At 40.8% G+C, this 24406-nt stretch overlaps 1 protein-coding gene across 5 annotated transcripts; it reads left to right on the top strand.

The window, feature by feature from the left end:
• Window positions 1-1053: 1053 nt before the first annotated feature.
• Window positions 1054-24287, top strand: NCOA4 (nuclear receptor coactivator 4). Of its 5 annotated transcripts, none has more exons than XM_045567980.1 (10): window positions 1054-1235; window positions 12960-13114; window positions 14331-14471; window positions 14653-14741; window positions 15042-15150; window positions 15700-15789; window positions 16727-16870; window positions 17952-18956; window positions 19318-19458; window positions 22777-24287. In XM_045567980.1, exons 2-10 carry the CDS (start codon window positions 12965-12967, stop codon window positions 22780-22782), a joined length of 1875 nt encoding a protein of 624 aa, XP_045423936.1. In that variant the 5' UTR covers window positions 1054-1235; window positions 12960-12964; the 3' UTR covers window positions 22783-24287. The 5 variants fall into 5 exon arrangements, with proteins under 5 accessions (XP_045423936.1, XP_045423940.1, XP_045423937.1 ...); XM_045567984.1 differs by having other exon boundaries at window positions 1106-1235; window positions 18117-18956; XM_045567981.1 differs by lacking the exon at window positions 1054-1235 and adding an exon at window positions 6977-7075.
• The last annotated feature ends 119 nt before the right edge of the window (window positions 24288-24406 follow it).

The following is a 24406-nucleotide window of genomic DNA, read 5'->3' as shown; positions in this document are numbered from 1 at the left end:
AGAGTCCCCTTTTGTCATCTGGTCACAAACAAATAAAAATATTCCAACGTGGGCTGGGCGTGGTGGCTCACGCCTATAATCCTAGCACTCTGGGAGGCCGAGGGAGGTGGATCGCTTGAGCTCAGGAGTTCGAGACCAGCCTGAGCAAGAGTGAGACCCTGTCTCTACTAAAAACAGAAAGAAATTAGGTGGACAACTAAAAATATATAGAAAAAATTAGCCGGGCATGGTGGTGCATGCCTGTAGTCCTACCTACTCGGGAGGCTGAGGCAGAAGGATTGCTTCAGCCCAGGAGTCTGAGGTTGCTGTGAGTTAGGCTGATGCCACGACACTGTAGCCCAGGCAACAGAGTGAGACTCTGTCTCAAAAAAAAAAAACCAAAAAAACCCAAAACATTCCAACGTGGCTAATGCCATACTGGGAAGAAAATGAAGGGAGGTACAATGTGGTGGGATACAAGGTGCGGAACATTATGGGTCCAAACAAGCCTATTCTTTGAGGCCAGTGATGTGGGTTAGAATCTGGGCTCTCGCATTCATTTATTTACTCAACCTTTTAAAAAAAAATTCTGGCAAAATTTACATAACATAATGTACCATTTTAACCATTTTGTAAGTGTACAGTTCTGTGGCATGAAGTACATTCATTGTCGTACATTCTATTACTACCATCCAACTCCAGAATTTTCCATCATCCCAAACTGAAACTCCATACCTATTAAACAATAATTCCCCGTTGACCCCATCCCCCAGCCCCTGGAATCCACCATTCTTTCCGTCCCTGTGAATTTTACGACTCTGGGTACTGCATGTAAGTGGAAGCATACAGTCAATATACGGCCTTTTGTGTCTTCTAATATTTATTTTTCCATCTGAACGTACCAGGCGAATAATATCTAACTCGTGAGGACATTTGATGCGAGAGAATCACTTAGGATAGTCTTCGGCACAGAATTTGCCTTCAAAAAAATGTTTGCTTCATCTTTTAATTTGATTTATTCACGAAGGGTGGAAGGGATGCTGACGGGGAGGGAGTGTGTGCCCTCTGGAGGGCAGTCCAGGGCTTTGGGCTGTCTCCAGCAGAGGTCTCGCGAGACTGTCAGACTTGTGGCGAGAGGCGTGGGAGGAAGGTTGTGTTCTCGCGAGAGCTCTGCCCTTGTGCCCTAGGCTTGTGTTGGGCCCTGTCTCTGTCCGCCCAAGGTCCTCTCGGATCGCCAGGAGAGGCGCTCGGAACTGGTAAGGACGCGAATGGCGGCCGGGGTGGGCTCATCACGACCCGCTCTCACGCCGCAGGCCGGGTGGAAGCGCGACGACCGCTGGCTCTCTGGGCCCGGGCTGTCCCCTTTCCCGACCCTCCGTATGCGGGGCCCAGGCCTATTCTCTCCTCCCCTCCCCTCCACACGCCCGCCCGGGGCCTCCTCCTCCTGCCGCCCGGCGGGCTCGGGCCTGCGCTTCCCTCCTCCTCGGCTCCCGTCACGCCCGCCCGGGGCCACCTCCTCCTGCCGGCCCGCCTTCCCCCAGCTTCAGGTGTGACAACTCCGAGTTTCCAATCGCTCTGGCCTCTTGCTGGGTCCCTGTGGTGAGGCGGGGCCTGTTTTTCGTAACAGGCCTAGACCGTATCCCTGCCTAGCCCGTCAGGTGGAAATGCAGAGAAGATAATGGCTTGTTTGGCCCTAGATGTGCCGAACACATGCAGTCTGGTTTAATTCTCCCGATGGTCCCGTACCTAGATTATCTCCGTTTTTACAGATGAGAAGAGCGAGACTCGCTCATTCATCGACTCATTCCACCAACAATCATTTATTCAGTGCCTATATGTTCAGGGAGTTCAGGAGATAGGAATTAAAAAAACGGACACCTTATTCTCATGGAACTAAATTCTTGTGGTGAGAAAACAGTAAACATATAGACTTAGGTGCCATGGGATATAACACAGGAATGATGTGATCAAGAATGACAGAAATACAATGACAGAAGTCAAAGTGCTGGAGTTTGATCCCCAGGGCAGAGTTTTTGTTACCAGGCCTTTTTGTGTTGTTTTCTCGTCAGGGTCAGGTTTACCATAGTAACCGCTTTTTGGATAGACTTAGCTTTCCACCACTCACTTGGCAATTTGGAAATGTGGTTGTAGGGACTCTTGAGTTACTTATTGGGGTAAGAACGGGACAGGTAGTCATAAGTGGCTCATTTCTGCACTGGGATCCTGGTGTGACATTTCTGAACTTTAAAGTATTAATACATCAGACCCTTTGAGGAAGACTTACCCTGATGATGCTGTGGAGGGAGATTTCATTTATTACCTTGGCAAAGGAAATGTAGTGGGGTTTGCTCCTTTTAAGATTTGCTAGCTTGCAGATTTTTTCAGATAAGTAAATGAGATAATATATGTAAAGTCTAGCACAGTAACATTCCTTACATTTTCTCCTTTCTCCATTGGTGCCGTTGTCCTTGGTCTCTGGGGAAAAATCCTATGTATTTAAAGTTTTATGATAGTTTATATCTAAATAAGTCTCTACAATTATATTACCACCTTTGGGCAAACAAGTATTGCGAAAGTGGAAAAACAAGTTGAGCTATATAAAGAAAAGATGTGCTTCTTTAAGGGAGAAAAGATATTTTATTTTAGAATTACACTGTATTTCCCACCCCCATTTTCTGTGCCAGAAACTCAGGAACCTGTGTAAAGCTTTCATGAAAAGTCCACAGGATACCCTGACACATATCCCCCCAATTTGAGAGCCTCTTAGTTAGTATTTTATGATATTTTCCCTCATATAGTAAGTTTTAGCGTACAGAAAGACATTCAGAGCCAGTCATTGCTGCTGCTGTGGACTTTTAGTTTCTTATTCTACGGAATTAGTATTTTCTGCTGCTTAGTTGTTGGTGAATCAATGACACGAATTCTCTAGATGGCAAGTTCACCATTGTATCCTCAGGAACTATCACAGTACGTGTCAGTTTAGGTACTCAATACGAATATGTTGGATGAATACATAAAAACTTAATACTTCAATAATCTTTTCAACCTACAAGGTGTGGCTAGGGACTTTAGACCCAGATCTGGGGTTAAATCTTGACTCATCTTCTTGGAAGTTTGTGACTGTAGGTAACATAACTTTGTTAAGCCTGAGTTTTTTGTTGTTGTTGGGACAGAGTCTCGCTCTGTTGACCAGGCTAGAGTAGGGTGTCATCATCACAGCTCACTACAATTTCAAACTCCTGTGCTCAAGCAGTCCTCCCACCTTGGCCTCCCAAAGTGCTAGCATTACAGGTATGAGCCACCTCGCCCAGCCTGTTTGTTTTTCTTTAAAATGGTGATGGTGATACCTACGTTAAAGTTTTCTGAGGACTAAAAAAGATAATGTGTAAAAAAAAAATCTTGGCACATGGTAGAATAGATGTAAATATTTTCTGAATTCATTTATTGAACACCTACTGTACAACTGTGAACAAAAAGACAAAGTTCCTGCCCATGTGGAACTCACCTTCTAGTATGTATTCTGAGGGTAGTCAGAAAATAAAGGGTTTCTACATGTCAGACTGTGATCAGTACTATGGAGAATAGTAAAGCATATTTAAGGGGAAGCAGAAGGAAGAATTCTTAAAATATAGGATGGTGAAGAATGGCCTCACTGAGCAGATGACCTTTGAGCAGACACTTGGAGGAAGTGAAGTCATGGGCATGAGAATATCTGGAGGAAAGTGCGAGGGCCCTGAGGCAGAAGCGTCCTTGGGGTTCTGGAGGAGCAGCCAGGAGAAAAGTAGGGAGGAGGGGATGAGACGGGATGAAAGGGCAGCAGTCATGAGGTTTCTGCAGGCATCCTGGAGATGATGGTGACATGAAATTGATGAACTACATAATAGACTGTCTTTCTCTATTATCATATCCCATTCTCTGACTAAAAGTAATAAAAATAGTGAATATCTATATACCTCTTACTATGTGTCAGGCACTATTCTAAGTGCTTTACATATAGTAATCATTGGTTCTTGCCAAAAAAGTATACCCAGTGTCAGAGAATGAAGACTTGTCACTATTCAGGATATACAATGGAATTGCTGGTGGCTTGGAGAGCACTTTCTGAAGCATTACTGAAATCAGTGAATTCAGTGCCTCCGTTCACATGCTGGTTAGGTTGCAAAAGGCAAGCCTAAATAAAGTGACTAATAACGGACCAACCAATATGTATGCATTAGGTTCAGTTTTATGAGAGTACTATAGATGCCCATCAAATATTTATTACTCTTCCTGCTATTTTGTAGCTTTTTAAAAATTTGTGTCCAAGGGTTTCATTTTGGCTTTGTTTTCATTATAGACATGTCTGGATACATTGCTTCAACACAGAACCCACATGAGCAGTGTGGAGGCCTAGACTGGAGTCGGGGCCAAGTTGACCACTTTTGCTCTGGCCAATAGCATTAATACTATCTCTCTGTTTGTCAGAGGAGCTGCTATATCATCTTTCTCAGCTTGTCTTCTTTGGTTGTAAAATCATAACATTGCAGTCATCATTCATAAGTTTATGGTCAAGCGTACAATACCTCAAACCCTCTCCTGTCATATACACTCTTTGAATTAGAAAGACTTACTGGCAAGTGAATAAAATAACTATTTTGAGGGTGCACCTTTTACTTAAATTCTGATACGAATGATTCATTCTATACTCTCAGCCATTCTTTTTTTTTTTTTTTTTTGAGACAGAGTCTCACTCTGTTGCCCAGGCTAGAGTGCCATGGCGTCCCCTAGCTCACAGCAACCTCAAACTCTTGGGCTCAAGCAATCCTCCTGCCTCAGCCTCCCAAGTAGCTGGGACTACAGGCATGTGCCACCATGCCTGGCTAATTTTTCTATATATATTTTTAGCTGTCCATATAATTTCTTTCTATTTTCAGTAGAGACAGGGTCTCGCTCTTGCTCAGGCTGGTCTCGAACTCCTGAGCTCAAACAATCCACCCGCCTCGGCCTCCCAGAGTGCTAGGATTACAGGCGTGAGCTACCGTGCCCGGCCTATACTCTCAGCCATTCTTATCCCAAGTTATCATCCCTCATTTTGCTTGGCTTGATTATGCCATGGATTCAAGATTTTCCTCTTTGGTGCTAGGAGTGTGTTTGGGGACACTTTTGTGGCTTAATGTTTCTCTTATCCAGCATTACCCGAGTACTCTATAAAACACTGGCAATTCAGTTCAATGAAGGAGTGAGTAGCTGGCCAAAATAGGTTAAAAGGTTGTGTTTGTTTGCCAGTTTGGTTACAGGGAAGAAGTTAAGTCTTTTAATACTTAGACAATTACAACAATTACAGTTTTTCAAAATAACATAATCAGGTATATTTTGAGCTTTTCTTTTTTTTTTTTTTTTTTTTTTTTGAGGTAGTGTCTCACTCTGTCACCTGGGCTGGAGTGTAGTAGTGTCATCATAGCTCAGTGGAACCTCCAACTCCTGGGCTCAAGCAATCCTCCTGCTTCAACTTCCCAAGTAACTGGGACTAAATGTGCACACTATCACACTCTGCTAATTTTTACATTTTCTGTAGAGACAGAGTCTCACTCTTGCTCAGGCAGGTCTCAAAACTCCTAGCCTCAAGTGATTATCCCACCTCAGCCTCCAAAAGTGCTAGGATTACAGGTATGAGCTACTGCACTTGGCCAAGATGAGAGTTCTTAACATGAGTTATATTTTAATAGACTAAGAGTTCCTTTTTAGCCATTGACATAAAGTACACAGGACCATACAATTTTAGCTTTTGTCATTCAGAGGTATGTCTAGTTTTCTTTGTATCTTCACAAAATGTGTTATCCAAGGAGGATATTTGGAATTAGAAATTTTATTATTGTTGATAATGTGTGTCTGAATTGGGATCCCAGAAACTGTGCATCACAGACAAGCAGGCACCTCTACAAACTCTGTTCATCTGAAATCTGAGGGATGTTAGAGGGTGATGGCTCTTAGTGTTACCTTTAGTTTTTCTTATGTGGTTTTGCTTTACTCTTACTATTTACAAACATAGCTTTATATATGTAGACTAAAAGGGAATGGAATGACAATGTCTAGATTTCATCTTCTGGCCCGATGGATATGCAGGCTATAAGGATTATCTTGGAGGAAAGGGAAAACTAGAAGTACCTTGCACATGACAGTCATCAGAAAGGTAGTATTATACTATGTGCCAGGCACTGTCCTAAACATTTTACATATATTAGTTCATATAATTTCATTGAGTTGGGTCCATTATCATCCCCCTTTTACAGGGGGGGAAACCAAGGCACAGATTGGTTAATTGGCTTGCCTAACATTATATAGCATCTAAATAGTGGAGCCAGGTTTTGTACCCAAATGGTCAAGTTCCAGAGTACATGCTCTTTCTTAACTGCTGCTTCTCCAGGTAGGGCTGTCGTGTTCACTGTATTCCCAGCACCTAGAGTTGTGCGTGGCATCTGGTAGGTGCTCAGTCAACATCTGTTGGATGAACAGCATCCGTGAGGTATTAAAGGCAGCACTGGACTGAGGATCTGGGTGAAAGAGAAACAGACGCAGACGCGAGGGTACAGGTAGAGATACGTCACCGATGGGAAGGGTTGTCTGAGAGCCTGAAGAATAGGGCTGAATCTCAGCCGGCCTGACAGTGGTAATCTATCTCAGGAGTCACAGCTGTTGGCAAGGACATTCCGATAACTCTGTAGGCTTTCTGACAGCGTGTGCCACAGTTTGTTATTTCTCTGTAGTGATTAGCAGCACAACCCTTAAAGCAAAGACGTCTCAGCGATTTGGGACTCGGAGTGGGTGGAACAGGTGGGGAGAGGAGAGGAGCTTCTGGCACTCCTCTGGCTGGCCTTCAGCGCGCTTCGCCCTGAGCGGCCCAGCCCACAGGCCCTGCTGCGACTGGGCGCCCGGGGGGCGGCGCCTGTGGGCGGAGCCTTCCGCCCCCCCGCTGGCGCGCGCTGCGGCTCGCCGGTGGCCGGCGCGGGCCGCGCGGGCGGGGCGTGGCCGCGGGCTCGGGCACCTTCGGCATCTAGGCCAGGGGTAGAGTGGCTGCTCGCTCGCGGGCAGCCGGCGCGGCAGGGACTGGGCGTCCGAGGTATGTCCGGCAGCCCGGCGGCCGCAGCGGGAGCGGTTGGGGCTGGTTCGCCTTGCGGGGCCGACGCCGGGAGGGCGGGGGCGCTGCGGCCGGGATGCGCGCATGCGTGCCGCGCGGCGGGGTCGGAACGCGCATGCGGGTTCCGGAGCTCCTGCGGCCGTGGAGCTGCGGGCCTCTGCTCTGAGGGGGCGCTCGGGAAGCCGGGGGAGCCGCGTGAGTCCCGGTTGCTCTCAAGCTAGAAAGCCCTTGCTAATGATGGGAGAATTTTGCGGTCCGTTTTCAGTCACTGCTTCAGAAAGTTGATGTGCCGGGATTGATTGTTCGCAGTTACGTGTGTAAAGGTAGACAGATCGGAGCGTAGGGAGCTCTGAAGTGTTAAGAACTCTTAAAATATCCGTAGTGAATTTATAATGACCTTATTTTAATTGTATTGAGATACTAACGTTTATTTGCGTGGTTTTAAAAAGATTGCAGAGAACCAGGTTCTGGATTAAAGAAATTACTTGATACAGAATTTAAAGTGGGCTGGGGCTAGGGTAAGATCTATATACTTGTTGAGTTAATTATGATATCCCGAACAGCCTTTTTTTTATTAAAAGAAAATTCAGACATTAGAAGAAAGTGAAGAAGAAATGTCTCAAGGTAAAATTGTAAAATATTATTTTTTAATATATAATTCTTTTTTTTGCTGCAAGTTTGTACAAATGACCTAACGTAAGTTGTCTCGTTAAAGATAACCAAATTGGCAGTATATTTCGATTTTAGTAACCCATAGAACACATATGCATCCTGTGGATAGAGTCTGGGCATGGCTTTTTAGCAGTGACTTACATGCCAGAAAATAGGTAAAAAGTGGAGGTCTTTTGGGGGAGAAAGGGCAGGTGGCAAAGAATGTGAGAGCTGGAAGGTGAGGTTACAGGTGGTCTAGTCTGAGCTTTCTTTCAGACAGATGAAGCTTGGAGCAGCTGTGATACAGATGTTGGATCAGAACCATTTGCACCAGTACTTGGCAGTGTTTTGATTTTTCTGAGCCTATCTAATGCAGAAGGTTCTGAACAATTGTGGTTAAAATTTATTAAAGACTATGAAAACGGACTGAAAAACATTTTTTTAAAGAGATATCTCATTTTGTTGCCCAAGCTGGAGTGCAGTGGCAGACCAAAAATGGACTGAAAATCTTAATGGAAGTTATTTCAGTAGTAACCCATTGGAATGTTAATTTTACTCTCTTGTGTTCACAAATAGAAATAATTTTTGGGTGATAATGCACACTAAAGGAAGAACAAGCCTGTCTAGGGGAGGGAACCCAGGACTAGACCTTTGGAACCATAGTTCTAAACCCAAATCTTACCCTTTATGGCTGTGGCCCTTTAATGGGTCATTTAAACTATCTGGGCCTTTGTGGCTTCATCTATAAAATCAGAGTGGTATACTAAAGAAATGCCTAAGGTTTTTTGAACTTAAAATTGTGGTTTGTGTAGATCACAAGAGAGTTATAGCTCTTTGGAAATTTTATGGTTAAACTGTAAGATAATGACCTAGCTTCATTTGTGGTTAGTTGCTCAATTCTTGTCTCATGATCTTTGGACTTAATAACTAGATTTGTGCAAAGCATTGTGCGAGAATGGCACATATGGTTTGTAGAATTCATCTTTAAGGAAGCTCCAAGTTCTGTTATTTGAGGAATGTGTGTTTCTTTTCCCCTCCTATCACCACCCCCCAACTCCCAATTTAGGACAGGGATCCTAGAGGCAGGGAAGTTTTAGAAAGCACTTAAACTTTTCCTCTTTTATTTTATTTTTTCTGAGGCAGAGTCTCACTCTGTCGCCCTGGGTAGAGTGCAGTGGTGTCATCCGTAGCTCACTGCAACCTCCAACTCCTGGACTCAAGGGATCCTCCTACCTCAGCCTCCTAAGTAGCTGGGATTACTGGCACAAGCCATGATGACCGGCTAATTTTTCTATTTTTAGTAGAGACGGAGTCTCATTCTTGATTAGGCTGGTCTAGAACTCCTGAGCTCAAGTAGTCCTCCCGCATCAGCCTCACAGAGTGCTAGGATTACATCACACCACTGTCCAGCCTTAAACTTTTAACTTTGTCTCAAAAAAATAAACATCTAAGGCGATCCTCTTTTGAAGTTGGTAGGGCAGTAGTTTGGATTATAATGGTAAAGATAAAAAGACATTTTTTGTAATCTTTTATTGATTTGAATTTTAGAATTAGAGCTAATTTGGTCTAGTCTTCTTTTCTTTTTTCTTTAAGAGACAAATTCTACAAATCTCTGTCACCCAAGCTGGAGTACAGTGGCATGATCATAGCTCACTGCAACCTCAAATTCTGGGCTCTGGTCCAGTCTTTTTATGGGTTAAACAAAACAAAACAAAACAAAACAATCAAAGGTATGTGTACTTGGTATATATTAGAGGATTTAGACTATTGAGTTTTGGAGTAAAAAATATTTGCATTTGCTATGTTGTATAGTGAAAGACTAGATGGGGAGTTAGTATTTATTAAAGAAGCATCACCTCCTTACCCCTAAGTCTGCAAGTCTGCATTGTTATCTTCATTTATGAATTAGAAAGTTAGGTTCCAAAAGGTCACATGGTCCAAGGTCATATCACTGATCCGTGGCTAAAGGATTTTAAGTCAGGGCCTGTTCACTTCAAAGTCTTCCAGCTTTAGCCTGCTTTCTATACTTCAAAGGAGGTGGAGGTTCCATCAAGGAAACCCACTAACAATAACTGCAATGTTAAAAAGTAACATGGAGTGCTTACAGTTTGCAGGGGGTGGGTTAAGTGTTTCTAGGCAGATAATGTCTCACTTTAACCTCACTGCAGCCTCCTGTAGCTACTACTGTTGACTCCCTTTTTCCAGAGGAAGTTGAGGCCCAGAGAGGTTAAGTTACTAGCTCAAGGGTCTCCAGGTTATTATAGACACACCCAGAGCTCAAGTTTGTCAGACTCTAGAGCGATCTCTTAACCATCACCGTTGTTACACTGGCTCTTGAACCAGAAACAAATGGTGAGTTATTTTTGGAAATGGCCATGTGAACTAGTTACCTCATAAAATCTCTTCGGATGTGACATTTCATAAAGCTGGCTCAGGCTTCAACTCATTGTGATTTGAATTCACCCATTTTCAAACACCCATTCTAAAGATGATGTTTGAAGGATAACACTTGTTTTAATTTGAAAAAAATGCTATAACAGTATGTAGAAAAATCAGTTTCGTAACTTTTTAGTATCATCCTACATTCTGTGTATGGCTGATAAGGGGAAAATCCATTGTGTATACTTGTGCCATATTCTGCTCTTATTAGGTAGTTGTGCAGTATTTGTGATTGAATTGGGAAGACTTGCTTTAGGGATCTAGTAATATAGTTAGCACTGTATGCATTTGCGTTTGTTCTCCCATCTGTTCTGGAGTTCTAGGTTTTTGACATTTTGAAGCAACATTTTAATTTTATTGATGTAATTTTACACTGTACCAGGCATTGGGGCATTCCACACAAATGGTGAGGGCCTAAGAATGGGAAATTTGGCACAGGCGAAGGAGGTTGGTTAGTACATTTGAAAGACAGTTAAACATGCCTTGTGTGACTGACTGAAGTGCAAAGTGAAGCAACTTGTGGTGATAAGGTGATACCCTAGCCCTACAAATCTGAGCCACTATTTCACCCGTGTTATGCAGGGTCAGCAGGGTAACTACAGCTGGTGTTTACAGGGTTAGAAAAAATTTCCACAGTGATTTCTGTCATACCCAATTAAGGCAGCCCTTCTTTTTTATAGATCATTATGGGGAAACAGACTGGTAACAAAATTAACAAGGGGAAGTTAGAAAATTTCCTGAATCCTTCAGTTTCTTGTAGGAACTTTGTAGTTCCTGAATCTGAATCTTGCCGAGACAGTGGAAAGAAAGCCTCTTGGCCTGCTTCTCCTCCCATTGTTTGGTTTCTGAGGGTGGGACTCACACTACTTGTGCCCTATCCAGCTTTCTGCTAGGCACCTGGCCCTAAAATTAGTCTTAAAGATGCAGTCAAGGCCTGTCGAAGTTCCCTTTGTCCGAAATGGGCAGTGAGCCATTTGGAGGAACCTATAGTGGGTAGGCTGCTATTCAGCCTAGAGCTGGCTTCTCTGAGAAGGTCATTGCTTCCAGGACTGTTAGGAATTTCTTTCATATATTGACTAAAATGTCTCCTATTAATCTTTTCCCCCGTTGGGGCTATTCTGAACAAATCTAATTATTTTAGTTGACAAGTCTTCAAATATTTGAGAATAGTAACCATGTTCTACCAGAGATGTCTCTTATCTAGGCTAAACAGACTTCCTTCCTGCAGAATTTTTTTCCAAGGTTTTGGGGCCTCTTTCCCTTTTCTAAATGCCCTCCTCTAAAGTGTGTTACTCAGAAATAAATTTTAGATTTAGTCTAATAAACATGGAACAGGCTAGTCCTGTGGTAAACACTATACTTTTAATAAATGTAGTCAAATGATATGCAAGTTACTTTTCCCTCAGATCCAGCAAACTGCTAATCCATATAAAGTTTTCTTTCAGTTCAAGATCTCCATGCTTTAAAACAAATTTATTCTCTTCCTTGCCCTCCCCCATTCAAGTGGACAAATTTGACATTTTGTTTTATAAGATTTAACCACAGTGATGTGTTGTTTTGGAATCTGTTTCTGTCACAGCCCCACATTATCTCCAACGTTAGTGTCTGCCTTCTATGTTTTCATCCAAGTAATTAGGGAAAACAGGGACATGCCTTTAAAAACTTTACAGACTATTGTTAGTCCATTATCCTTTGAGTACTTTGTAAAAACGAATCTTATTATTCAATTTAGTTGTACTTCTATTTAGCTCATACTTACTTTGTCCACAGAGGTAGCATACAACCTTGCCACAAGTCTTCCTGTTGTCCAGATACATTGTCTCTGCCATTATCTTGACTGGCCAGTTTAGTGAAACTATCCAAAAGGAAATAACTTTGGGTGTCACCGGGGTTAGTGAACCCATGCTGCTATCTATTTCTAAATGTTCAGAGACCATCTCTTGATTCTAGATCTAGCCTATCAGGATAGACATCATATTGTTTTTCCAGTGGCTTTAGTCAGGCTTTACTTCGTTGCTTTGCTGATAGTCTTCTGTTCCAGTCTCATTATGCCATTATGTACTGTTCTTTCCATTTCTGTATCTTCTCTTTCCTAAGTCTGTATTTACCCACACCAATTTCTGTAGCTTCCTCATATCAGAATCATATGAAATTATTTTGTCAGATTTATATTTTTGAGAGCTTCCTAGTTGTGAAGTCATTCTTACGTTCTTCCTAAATTAAAAAAAAAATTCACCTTAAAATGGGAAATTTAAAATTCCATCTTTCTAATAAATTTAGGCAAATTCCAGTTCTAAACAAATAGCGTTCTAAATTCTGTATCACATTACTGGTTTGCAGCTTATTTTCAAGCGATTATGGGTCCTTCCATACCTTTTAGTCTTCACCTCTAAATCTGCAAAGAGGAACATAAAACTCGTATGACTTTATGTGTGTTATAAATAGAAACTGACATTCTAACATTCTTCTAACTTTTTTGGAGATTATATGCCCTATTGGTTCAGGACAATTAGTATATTTATTGAGAAATATTTGTTCACAAATAAACTGTCATTAAAATAGACTCATAGAATTTTATGGCAGGAACAGTGGGGGCAGGGGAAGGAAGGTGGCAATATTCATTAAGAATATCCTATGTGCCAGGTCCTGTGTTAGAAGTAATCTAAGTAGTTTATAATGGGAGCTGGTTGGAATGATCATTTGAGGGATGATTGAAAGGTGGTTTTGGTTGTAATTATGGTGCTATTTATATATATATATATATTTTCTTTTAAAGGAACAATGAGCAGAATGAATGCCTCACAAGACCAGACTGGCTGCTCCAGTAATAGAGGACCCCTTTTGAGGTGTAGTGATGCACGGAGGGACTTGGAGCTTGCTATTGGTGGAGTTCTACGGGCTGAACAGCAAATCAAAGATAACTTACGAGAGGTGTGACATGTGCTTTTCTCTTCCCTCGTCAGGACTCTTAGCACAGGGCTGGTTTGAGCATGGCCAAGACTTGGCCTCTCAGTGTGAACTGCAAGTTTCACCCTATACCTCCATAGTCTACTTAATCCCAGTCAGTTTCCTGATATGTTGGTGCCTTTGATCCCATTGGGAAATAAGGCAGATGCTGGAAGAATCTCGAAAATCCTGTACCATTCTAGAAAATTTTGTTCAGCATGCACATTTGATTGCAACTCTGTGTGGTTCTGGTGCCAGGCACTGTCTTCAGTGAAAATGATGCAGTGAGTGAGTGGTGTACTGCTCAGTTGTGTCCCTCGAAGCATAAAGTGTGGCGCATGAGCATGCTCCCATCATCTTTTCACCTGTTAGTGGCATGGTTCTGCGAAATGACTGTATCTGTTAGGATGAGCCAGGATGAAATCTGTAGTTAGTTCCAATAGTATGTTGTTGGTGAGTGCATAGACTGACCAAGTATTACGTGACTTTGAAACACAATGACTACACAGAAAAAATAGTTTCTTATGTGGATTCTCATGAATAATTTATAGCCTATTTTAACTTTTTTCCTTGGGATTTTTATATTTAGCCACCATTTGCATCATGGTTTATGCTTCCAGAAACATTTAGTTTATAATTTTACTTAAATCATCTACCCTAATGGTCTTCCAGCTGTTGACCTGTGGTAGCACATCTCTTTACTAAATTGGCCTCCTATAAATGGACTGCTCATTCTGTGGAGCAGGAATAGAGATAAGGCCTAGCTAGTTATTAACACTCTGTCTGATTCTGCTGATAAACTTGTAAAGCCATAGGTTTGAATATTGTGTGGAAACCTGAGGGGCATCAATGTCTCCTGGTACATCCTTGTGTTTTCTCTTGATTACTAGGACACCTAGATTGAACCTAATCCTCATAGAAGGAGGGGAATTGAAGGAAGATTTTAGAGCTTAGGTTTGCCTTTATGGCTGGGATTCTTAAACTGGGGTCTGTAGGGCTTTAGTAGGTTCATGGATGGTCTTTGGGACACTAAGCCCTGAAATCATAGACAAAATTTTGAGTATATGCATTTTTCTGGGGAGATACTCTATAGACGTAATTGGATTATTAGAAGGATTTGTGATCCCCAAAAGTTTTAAGAACCTTACTACTCTGTGGGAAATGTCATTCTTTGGGCTTATAACATATATGTGCTTCCTAGGTCAAAGCGCAGATTCACAGTTGCATAAGCCGTCACCTGGAATGCCTTCGAAGCCGTGAGGTGTGGCTGTATGAACAGGTAGACCTCATCTATCAGCTTAAGGAGGAGACACTTCAGCAGCAGGCCCAACAACTCTACTGGGTAAGGTGGCTGCATGGCTAGAATTGGTTTGAGCATGGTTTCTGGTTGCCGGAGAATGTCTTCCGTGTAATAGTGTTAATATGGATCAGATAAAAGTTTAATCTCAGGTGCTGTTTGTTAACTTGGATATACCTGGTGCATTTGGTATCATTGTGGCTAAATGGTTTCATTTTTCTTTTAGTTGTTGGGCCAGTTCAATTGTCTTATTCATCAACTGGAGTGTACCCAAAACAAAGATCTAGCCAATCAAGTCTCTGTATGCCTGGAGAGGTAAAGACCCTTTTTTTGCTTGTTTTGACTTTTGGCTCTTTGAGTTTAGTATAATAAAAGAAAGTTTTGTAACACATTGCATGTCTTGTATTTAACTTGACTTCTCTGTTGCTATGGTAAGATCATTCTGCTTTATATATTTAATATTATTACTAGCTGATACATGATTAAACCATCTATCTTTGGTTGAGTTGCTTAGAAAAGTGCAGTTGTTTAAAATTACTTACAATTTGGCTTTTGTTTTGAATGAAGTTGAAACAGACGTTGCTTAAAAATAGCCAAATTTTGCTTTTCTCCCAGACTGGGCAGTTTGACCCTTAAGCCAGAAGATTCAACTGTCCTGCTCTTTGAGGCAGATACAACTGCCTTGCGCCAGACCATCACCACGTTTGGGTCCCTCAAGACCATTGTGAGTAATCTTGATCTCAGATACTTCATAGGACATTTCTCAAGTCTGTGGCCTCACAGATAGTCTTTTAAAAAGAAATTACATTTTTACTGTGAATTTAGTGACTTTTTGGTTAGCTTCATAAATTTCATGTTCTAATAGAACAAGTCAATAGAACATTAGGCTGCTGGTTTTTGGAATATAGTATTGACTCAATGATAGTCTTTGGCATTTATCTTGTATGCTATCTAAATGCTTTTGACATTTCTTGTAAAATTTATGGCTTGAATGGTCTTTAATAAAGAACCAAACATGGTCTCATTTGGGTCTCATTAAAAATAATACTACTGCCAATTCCGGTAAAGATTTCTAATATGATGACGGCTATGTAGTAGATAAAGTACTCAAATTTGATAACAACTTTGTAGGTCATTAAATTTAGTGTGAGCAATATTTATTCTAGTGAAATGGTGATGCTTTGATTAATACTTTTGAAATTTAGAATTATAATTTAATTTTTTCAGTATGGAAGCATAGCATAAATAAGATTAAATTGTCTTCATTTTATAGCAAATTCCTGAGCACCTGATGGCTCATGCTAGTTCATCAAATATTGGGCCCTTTTTGGAGAAAAGAGGCTGTATTCCAATCCCAGAGCAGGTAAAATGTCAATTTTGTTTCTCGTAACTGATATTTCCTTTAGGTTTTGACTAAATCATCTTTTTTTTTTTTTGGCTACTATTTATTTGTAAAAAGCCACCAGTGGTAATGAGTTGGTTTATGCAATTGAATGCTTCCTTTGAGATTGAATGTCAAATAGAAATTTAGATGTTTTATAGGTGTTGAATAAGAGAGAAAGTAATTGTTATCTATCAGTTCATAGGAAATTATCATCAGCTATCTTACTGGTATTGGTTCTCTCCTGGGGATTCTTTTTATAATTTGTAGAGGTGATTTCTTTCTTCCTTTTTTTTCCCTTATAAAGATGTTGACACCATAGAGGTGACTTATTTCTAAAGGCAATGTGAATAAAGGTTCCTAGATGCTTTAGTTGAGAAGAATCTGAGAGATCAGCTATCCCCCTTGTTTTATAACTGTGAAAATTGAGGCTCTGGGAAAGTATATGCCTTGCCCAGAGTGAGTGGCGGACAAGATTCAAGAGCCTGGGTCTTCTGTTTTTCTGGTGAACTTTCTTTTTTTTTTTTTTTTTTGAGACAGAGTCTTGCTTTGTTGCCCAGGCTAGAATGAGTGCCGTGGCGTCAGCCTAGCTCACAGCAACCTCAGACTCCTCGGCTTAAGCGATCCTACTGCCTCAGTTTCCCAAGTAGCTGGGACTACAGGCATGCGCCACTATGCCCGGCTAATTTTTTCTATATAGATTTTTAGTTGGCCATATAATTTCTTTCTATTTTTAGTAGAGACGGGGTCTCGCTCTTGCTCAGGCTGGTCTCGAACTCCTGACTTCGAGCAATCCACCCTCCTCAGCCTCCCAGAGTGCTAGGATTACAGGCATGAGCCACCGCGCCCGGCCTCTGGTGAACTTTCTACTGCATTTGACATTGCCTTGTTAAACAGCAAAGTATTGTGTGATTAACAGAAGTCAGCACCCAGCATCACAGCTGTCCCTCTCAATAAGTGGCTCCTTGGAAGTAAACCTTCAAGTGGTCGTCAGGCTCCTTACCTACCCAGCACCAACCCCCAGGACTGGCTTACCCAAAAGCAGACCTTGGAGAATACTCAGGTGTGTTGCTGCGTTTATTGTTTCCAAGGTAGATGTAGTAGTAGATCGGGTTATTAGCCAGTAGTATATGTGTGCTTAGTTTTTAGTTGCAGTGTGGACACATAATTTTTTAATTACAATAGTGACATTTCTTCACCATAGACAGAAATTTTAGGAAATAAATATATATTTATAAAATACCCCAATTCCAACACAAAAAGACAAATACTAACATTTTTGTTTGTATACTTCATTTTTCTATGCATATGTATACTTTTAAAAAATCATTCTATAAGTCTTGTTTTGGTAAGTAGATTTTTTCACCAATATAGCATGAATATATTTCTCTGTTATTTAATTTCTTCTGTAAAATCTTTAATACTATATAATATTTCATTGATTGGCTATAACTTAAATTCCTTTTTTTCTGGATATAAACAAAGTTCCCCTAAACCCAGGAGCTAATTATTTGTGTGCATTCTTGATTAGTTCCTTAGGAGTAAACTTCTAGAAATTGCATTACTAGATTACAGTTCTGCATACTCTTGAAGACTTTTGATATGTATTTCCAATTTAGCTTTCCAGGAAGTTGGTACCAGTTTATGTTCCCACCATTAGAGTATTTAGGGTGTCTGCTTCATTGAAACCTAATAGTGGTAGTCATTTACAAATTTTTCTCTCTGAATTTGACACAGAATATCAATTTTGCTTTTGTTTTGAGTGTCTTTTGATTAGTAAGGACGTTATTTTCATGTTTGTTAGGCTTTTTTGATGATTTACTTAATCATATCTTTTGCCCATTTTTGTATTTCTTTTCATAAAGGCATATTATATAGAGATACGAGGCTTTTTTCTATCAAGTATGCTAGAAATACTTTCTCTTAGTTTGCCTTTAATATTTTTAAGCATTTTTAAAACTACAGAAAATAAAATTATTTATACAGTCATAATACATATTTTTATATCTAAACACAAATCCCTTGCCTCTTGGTTTTGTGTATTCAACTTCAGAAACACTGGGCAAGACAGTAAATATGTATACAGAATCTCCAAAGCAGTCATAATTGTTCTGGCAAACTAATATTATATGCTTCTTGTGTAGACGTCTGCTAGATCCTGCAATTTCTTCAGTAATGTCTGGGGCAACCTAAAGGGCTTGGAAAACTGGCTCCTCAAGAGTCAGCAACAAGAAGTTACTGAAAAAACAAATTATCAAAAGTGTAATAGCCATTCTACTAGCAGTTCTTTCTCCCTTGAAATTGAAAAGGTTGAAGATGTAGAGCTTCCTGATCAAGATGAGATGGACCTGTCTGATTGGCTGGTGACTCCCCAGGAGTCCCACAAGGTGGAGAAGCCTGAGAATGGCAGCTGTGAGACTAGTGAGAAGTTTAAGCTCTTGTTTCAGTCCTACAGTGTGAGCGATTGGCTTGTCAAGCCTGACTCCTGTACCAACTGTCGTGGCAACCAGCCCAAAGGTGTAGAGATTGAAAACCTGGGCAATCTGAAGTGCCTGAATGACCACTTGGAAGCTAAGAAATCGTTGTCTCCTCCTAGCATGACTACTGAGGATTGGCTTGTCCAGAACCGTCAGGAACCATGTAAAGTAGAGGAGGTATGCAAAGCCAATGAGCCCTGCACGAGCTTTGCAGACTGTGTGTGTGATGAGAATTGTGAGAAGGAAGCTCTGTGTAAATGGCTTCTGAAGAAAGAGGGAAAGGATAAAAATGGGATACCCGTGGAATCCCAACCTGAGCCTGAGAAGCATAAAGATTCCCTGAACATGTGGCTCTGTCCTTCCAGAAAAGAGGTAACGGAACAAGCTAAGGCACCAAAGGCAATGGATCCTTCTAGAATTGCTGATTCCTTCCAAGTCATAAGGAATAGTCCCTTGTCAGAGTGGCTCATCAGGCCCCCACGCAAAGAAGGAAGTCCCAAGGAAGTGCCTAGTACCGAGGACAGAGCTGGCAAGCAAAAGCTTAAAAGCCCTGTGACCACTTCCTGGTGCCCCTTTAACACAGCTGACTGGGTCTTGCCAGGAAGGAAGATTGGAAACCTCAGTCATTTGTTGTCTGGAGAAGACAAATGGCTGCTTCGAAAGAAGGCCCAGGTGAGCACAGACATAACAGCATTGTTGGAATTTTACTTTCACAGTCCCAAACCTTGCAAGTGGATCAGATCCTTAAATATGTTAAACGCTACATTTGGCTGAGGTATTAATTCTGAGGCCATGTTAGCAACAGAACGGAGGATTTATGATGGTTCAACCTGAATTTTTTGTGTATTTTCCAAGCCCCAATTCCCATCTTGTAGGAAAGAAAGAACCCCAGCCTGTTTTACTGCTTTTTATGGCAAAGATTTAGGGTAGAAATACACATTATTCTTTATAGACATTATTTGGAAGATGAGTTAAGTTGATCTTGTGCCTCCTAGTTGTCATGAAGCAACCCATCCTTTTGGTTTTATTGCAGGGAGTATTACTTAATCCACCCCTACAGGAGGAACGTAACTGCCCCCCAGACCATTGTGGCCTCCCTGCAGTTTGTGATCTCTTTGCCTGTATGCAGCTTAAAGTTGATAAAGAGAAGTGGTTATATCGAACTCCTCTACAAGTGAGTACATTCCACCAGTGTGAATATTACAGATTATAGCTGTTTATAAAATAAATTTTATTGTCTTACATATGAAGTCATACTTTGCTCTTTGAACCATATTCCTGTTAACGGCATAAATATTAAGCAGATGGGGGTGGGAGAGAGGAAGCTCATCAAAAGTTCATGTATTTCACTTGAACTTGCTTGGTGACCTTTAAAGATGTAGCTGTCAGGAATTTTGAGATGCCATGTGGATTCCAGTAGTTCACCAGGGATACCTTGGAGATAGTTCCAGTTTGGTTCCAGGCCACTGTAATAAAGCAAATATCCCAATAGAGCAAGTCACAGGAATCTTTTTTGTTCCCTGATACATGTGAAAGTTATGTTTACACTATACTTTGGTCTATTAAGTGTCATTTGTCTTAAAAATATCATTTTTCTTAAAAAATATACATACCTTAATTAAAAAATACTTTATTGCTAAAAAATGCCAACAGTCATCTGAGAGTCATGAAATTTTGAGGGGTGGAGGTTCTTGTCTCAATGTTGATGGGTGGTGGTGGCTGAGGGTTGGGGTGGCTGTGGCAATTTCTTAAACTAAGACAACAGTGAAGTTTGCTGCATTGATTGACCATTCCTTTCACAAAAAATTTTCTTGTAGCATGTGTGATGGCATTTTACCCACAGTAGAACTACTTCCAAAATTGGAGTCAATCCTCTCTAACCCTGCTACGTTATCAACTAAGTTAATAGAACATTCGAAATCATTTGTTGTCATTTCAACAATGTTCACAGATTCCATCTCAAGAAACCACTTTCTTATACAGCCACCCTAAGTAAAACAAAACAAAACAAACAACCTGCTTTCTTTGCTCATCCATTAGAAATAACTCATCCTTTCAAGTTTTATCATGAGATTGTAGCAAATCAGTCACATCTTCAGGCTCTATTTCTAATTCTAGTTATCTTGCCATTTCTGCCACATCTGCAGTTACTTCCTCCACTGAAGTCTTAAGTCCCTCTAAGTCATCCGTGAGGGTTGGAATCTGCTTCTTCTAAACTCCTCCTAATGTTGATATTTTGACCTCTCCTGAATTTTTTTTTAAATTAAAACATCTTTTTAAAACATTTTTTAGAGACTGGGTCTTTTTTTTTTGAGACAGAGTCTCGCTGTGTTGCCCGGGCTAGAGTGAGTGCTGTGGCGTCAGCCTAGCTCACAGCAACCTCAAACTCAGGACTACAGGCATGCGCCACCATGCCCGACTAATTTTTTCTATATATATATTTTAGTTGGCCAGATAATTTCTTTCTATTTTTAGTAGAGATGGAGTCTCGCTCTTGCTGAGGCTGGTCTCGACCTCCTGACCTCGAGCAATCCACCCGCCTTGGCCTCCCAGAGTGCTAGGATTACAGGCGTGAGCCACCGCGCCCGACCGAGACTGAATCTTAATCTGTTACTCAGGCTGGAGTGCAGTGGCACAATCATAGCTCACTGCAGCCTGGAACCTTGGTCTCAAGCAGTCCTCTTGCCTCAGCCTCCCAAGTAGCTGGGACTACAGGCATATGCCTCTATGCCCTGCCTCCATGCCCCACTAATTTTTAAAAATGTTTGTAGAGACAGGATCTTGCTATGTTGTGCAGGCTAGTCTCAAACTCCTGGCCTCACGTGATCCTCCCACCTTATCCTCTCCAGTTGCTGGGATTATAGGCATGAGGCCCCATGCCTGGATAATGAATGTTTGTAATAGCATCTAGAATGGTGAGTCCTTTCCAGAAGGTTTTCAATTTAATTTGTTAAGATCCACCAGAGGAATCACTATCTGTGGCAGCTATAGCCATACAAAATGTTTCTTAAATAATAAGGCTTGGAAGTCAAAATTACTCCTTGTTCCTTGGGCTACAGAGTGGATGTTGTTACCAGGCATGAACACGATAATCTACCTCTTTATGGCTCTTAGGTGACCATGGGTTCATTGTCATTCAGCGGCAATATTTTGAGGGGAATCTTTTGAGCAGTAGGGTTCAACAGTGGGCTTGAGATACTCAGTACACCATGCTATAAACAGATGTACTGTCATCCAGGCTTTTTCCATTTTTAGAGCACAGAGTAGATTTTGGCATAATTCTCAATGGCCCTTGGATTTTCAGAATAGTAAATGAGCATTGACTTCACCTTAGTCACCAATCGCATTAGCCTCTGACAAGAGAGTCAGTGTGTCCTTTGAAGCTTTGACGACAGGCATTGACTTCTCTAGTTATGAAGGACCCAGATGGCATCTTCCAATAGAAGGCTGTTTCATCTACCATGAAAATCCATTGTTTAGCGTAGCCACCTTCATCAGTGATCTTAGCTAGATCTTCTGGATAACTTGCTGCTTCAGCCTGCATTTTTATATTATGGAGATGGCTTCTTTCCTTAAACCTCATGAACTAACCTCTGCTAACTTCAGACTTTTCTTTGGTAGCTTCCTCACCTCTCATAGCTTTCATAGAATTGAAGAGAGTTAGAGCCTTGCTCTGGATTGGATTAGGCTTTGGCTTAAGGGGATGTTGTGACTGGTTTGATATTCTACCCAGACCACTAAAACTTTCTCCATATCAGCACCAATAAGGCTGTTTTGCTTTCTTATCATTCATGTGTTCACTGGAGTAGCCCTTTTTGTTTTCTTGAAGAATGTTTCCTTTGTATTCATGCTTGGTGCAAGAGGCCTAGCTTTCAGCCTGTCCTGGCTTTCAACATGCCTTCCTCACTAAGCTTCATCATTTCTAGCTTTTGATTTAAAGTGAGAGATGTGGACACTCTCTTTCACCTGAACACTTAGAAGCCACTGTAGTGTTATTAATTGGCCTAATTTCAGTATTATGTCTCATGGAATAGGGAGGCCCAAGGAGAGGAGAGACGGAAATGGCCGGTTGGTGGAGCAATCAGAACACACATTTATCCATTACATTTACCATCTTCTTTGGGTGCAGTTTTTGGCACCCAGAAACAATTCCAGTAGTGACATCAAAGATCATCATAACAGATAAAATAATGAAAAATTTGAAATAATGCGAGAATTACTGGTGTGTGACATATAGACACAAAGTGAGCACATGCTGCTGGAAAAATGGTCCTCGTAGACTTGCTGGATGCAGGGTTGCCACAAACCCTTTGTAAAAATTTTATTAAAAAAATTTTCTCCTCATGTTTCTCTCCACAAATACGCAGTATCTGTGAAGTGCAATAAAATAAACTATGCCTGTATTGAGAAATGAGTCTGGACTTTAAGGTGGGGAGACTTTGCTTTTATTCTCTAGTGAAGTAACTTCTTATCTATGGACCTCTCTTTACAGATGTAAAGGAATGGACGACTAGAGTTGAACAGCTTTTCTGCAGATTATCACGTATCCATGAGCTGAGTGACCACAGCTTGCCAAATCATTGTTTCTGGGTCTGACCAGCTTAGTTCCTTTCCTGCTTAATTTTGAACTAGTGAAGTGAAATAAGTTACCAGATTGAGTTACTGTGTAAAAGAAAAAGGCTGTTGTTGATGCTGAGGCTATTCCGTTCCTTCCTTCTTACAGAAGTATTAATTTACCCCCACACTAGAGATGCAGCATCTTGGTGGATAGATCTTTTTCATAAGCCTCCAAGGTTCCTTAGATTGGGTTGTTGCTAGAAGTATATTAAAACACTGTAGTTTTAAAAATGAACTATTTCTGTAATCAAAGTGTACTGACATACTCTCAAGTTAGTACACTTCCCTAACCTTTTGTTTGCCCTTCAGATGCTTCTCTTGCTGTTGGTTTTCTTCTATTAGTGGTCTGAAATATGATTTTTCTGTTCTATATTTTGCACAAATAATTAACCTTGCCAATATAGTGATTACCAAAATGTATATTGATAATCTTGGCAATTTTTGACATTAATTCCAAACTTCTTAACCTATATGTCAGTTCTACATTGTTTTTCATTTGAAAGAAATTCAGCTAAATTGTGTCTTTATTCCTTTTTCTAAATGTTATTATAGAATCCAGTGAGCTCTTTAGAGGGACTATTATTTCAAGACCATTTTCAGGTTAGATCTAGCCTCTTCCAGTGCCCGCTGAGAGCAAATAGCCAATACATGTTGGAAATGTCATGGAGTACTTGAACTATTCACCGTCCTGGGGATTATTGGTGCATCCTGTGTTAAGTGGAAGCTGAGTTTGACACCTGGTGCTTTTAAACGAGGGATAAAGTTGTCCTCTCACTGCAAGCACAGTATACCTGTACCTCCAAAAGTATGATGCAGTGACATTTTAGTGAATGGGCCATTTTCAACACTTGTGCCTTGGAGTGTTCATTGAAGCTTTATGAAAACTATTGATGTTTTCTCAAAATCCTTAAAGTCATGTCCATGCTTTAAAAAGTCCGTAGGAGAGAAGTGGGATTTATAATGTTTTTAAATTCAATTCTCTAAGATGAGATATCTTTGCTGCTTTCCAGGCTTTGAAAACTATTAAGCCTCTTAACTACCTGTGTTACTGGAAATATTTTTTTGGGAAATTTCATGGTCCCACAATGTCATTCAACTCAGTTTCACTGGATTTCTTTGAACAAAAGAGCTTTGTATTACTTTTTAATCTTCCTACAGATACCGTTTAGAACGACTGTAATAAAGGTGGTAGCAAAAACAGCTTATGGAACCTTCCCAGTATCTTAGGTTGCAACAAACTTTGTAGTTTCTTTTTTGAGGTCTAACACACTGTATTTTACATGATCACAATGTAATTTACATTGTCACTATGTTAATGAGTATGTAAAAGATTCTTTTGCATTGATGCATTTTGTATTTGTCTCCATTAAAAGCATAATGGCCATAGTTGTGTGTTATTTGTAAAATGATTTTGTCAAAAGTGCTGTCATGTTGTATAAATGTGATAACCTTTGGTTAAGAGTACAGCTGAGAAACAACTGGAACATATAAATTGTATATCCTGT

Source organism: Lemur catta, chromosome 14, assembly GCF_020740605.2.
Source record: "Lemur catta isolate mLemCat1 chromosome 14, mLemCat1.pri, whole genome shotgun sequence".
Taxonomy (NCBI): Eukaryota; Metazoa; Chordata; class Mammalia; order Primates; family Lemuridae; genus Lemur; species Lemur catta.
This window is presented reverse-complemented; position numbering and strand designations above follow the sequence as displayed.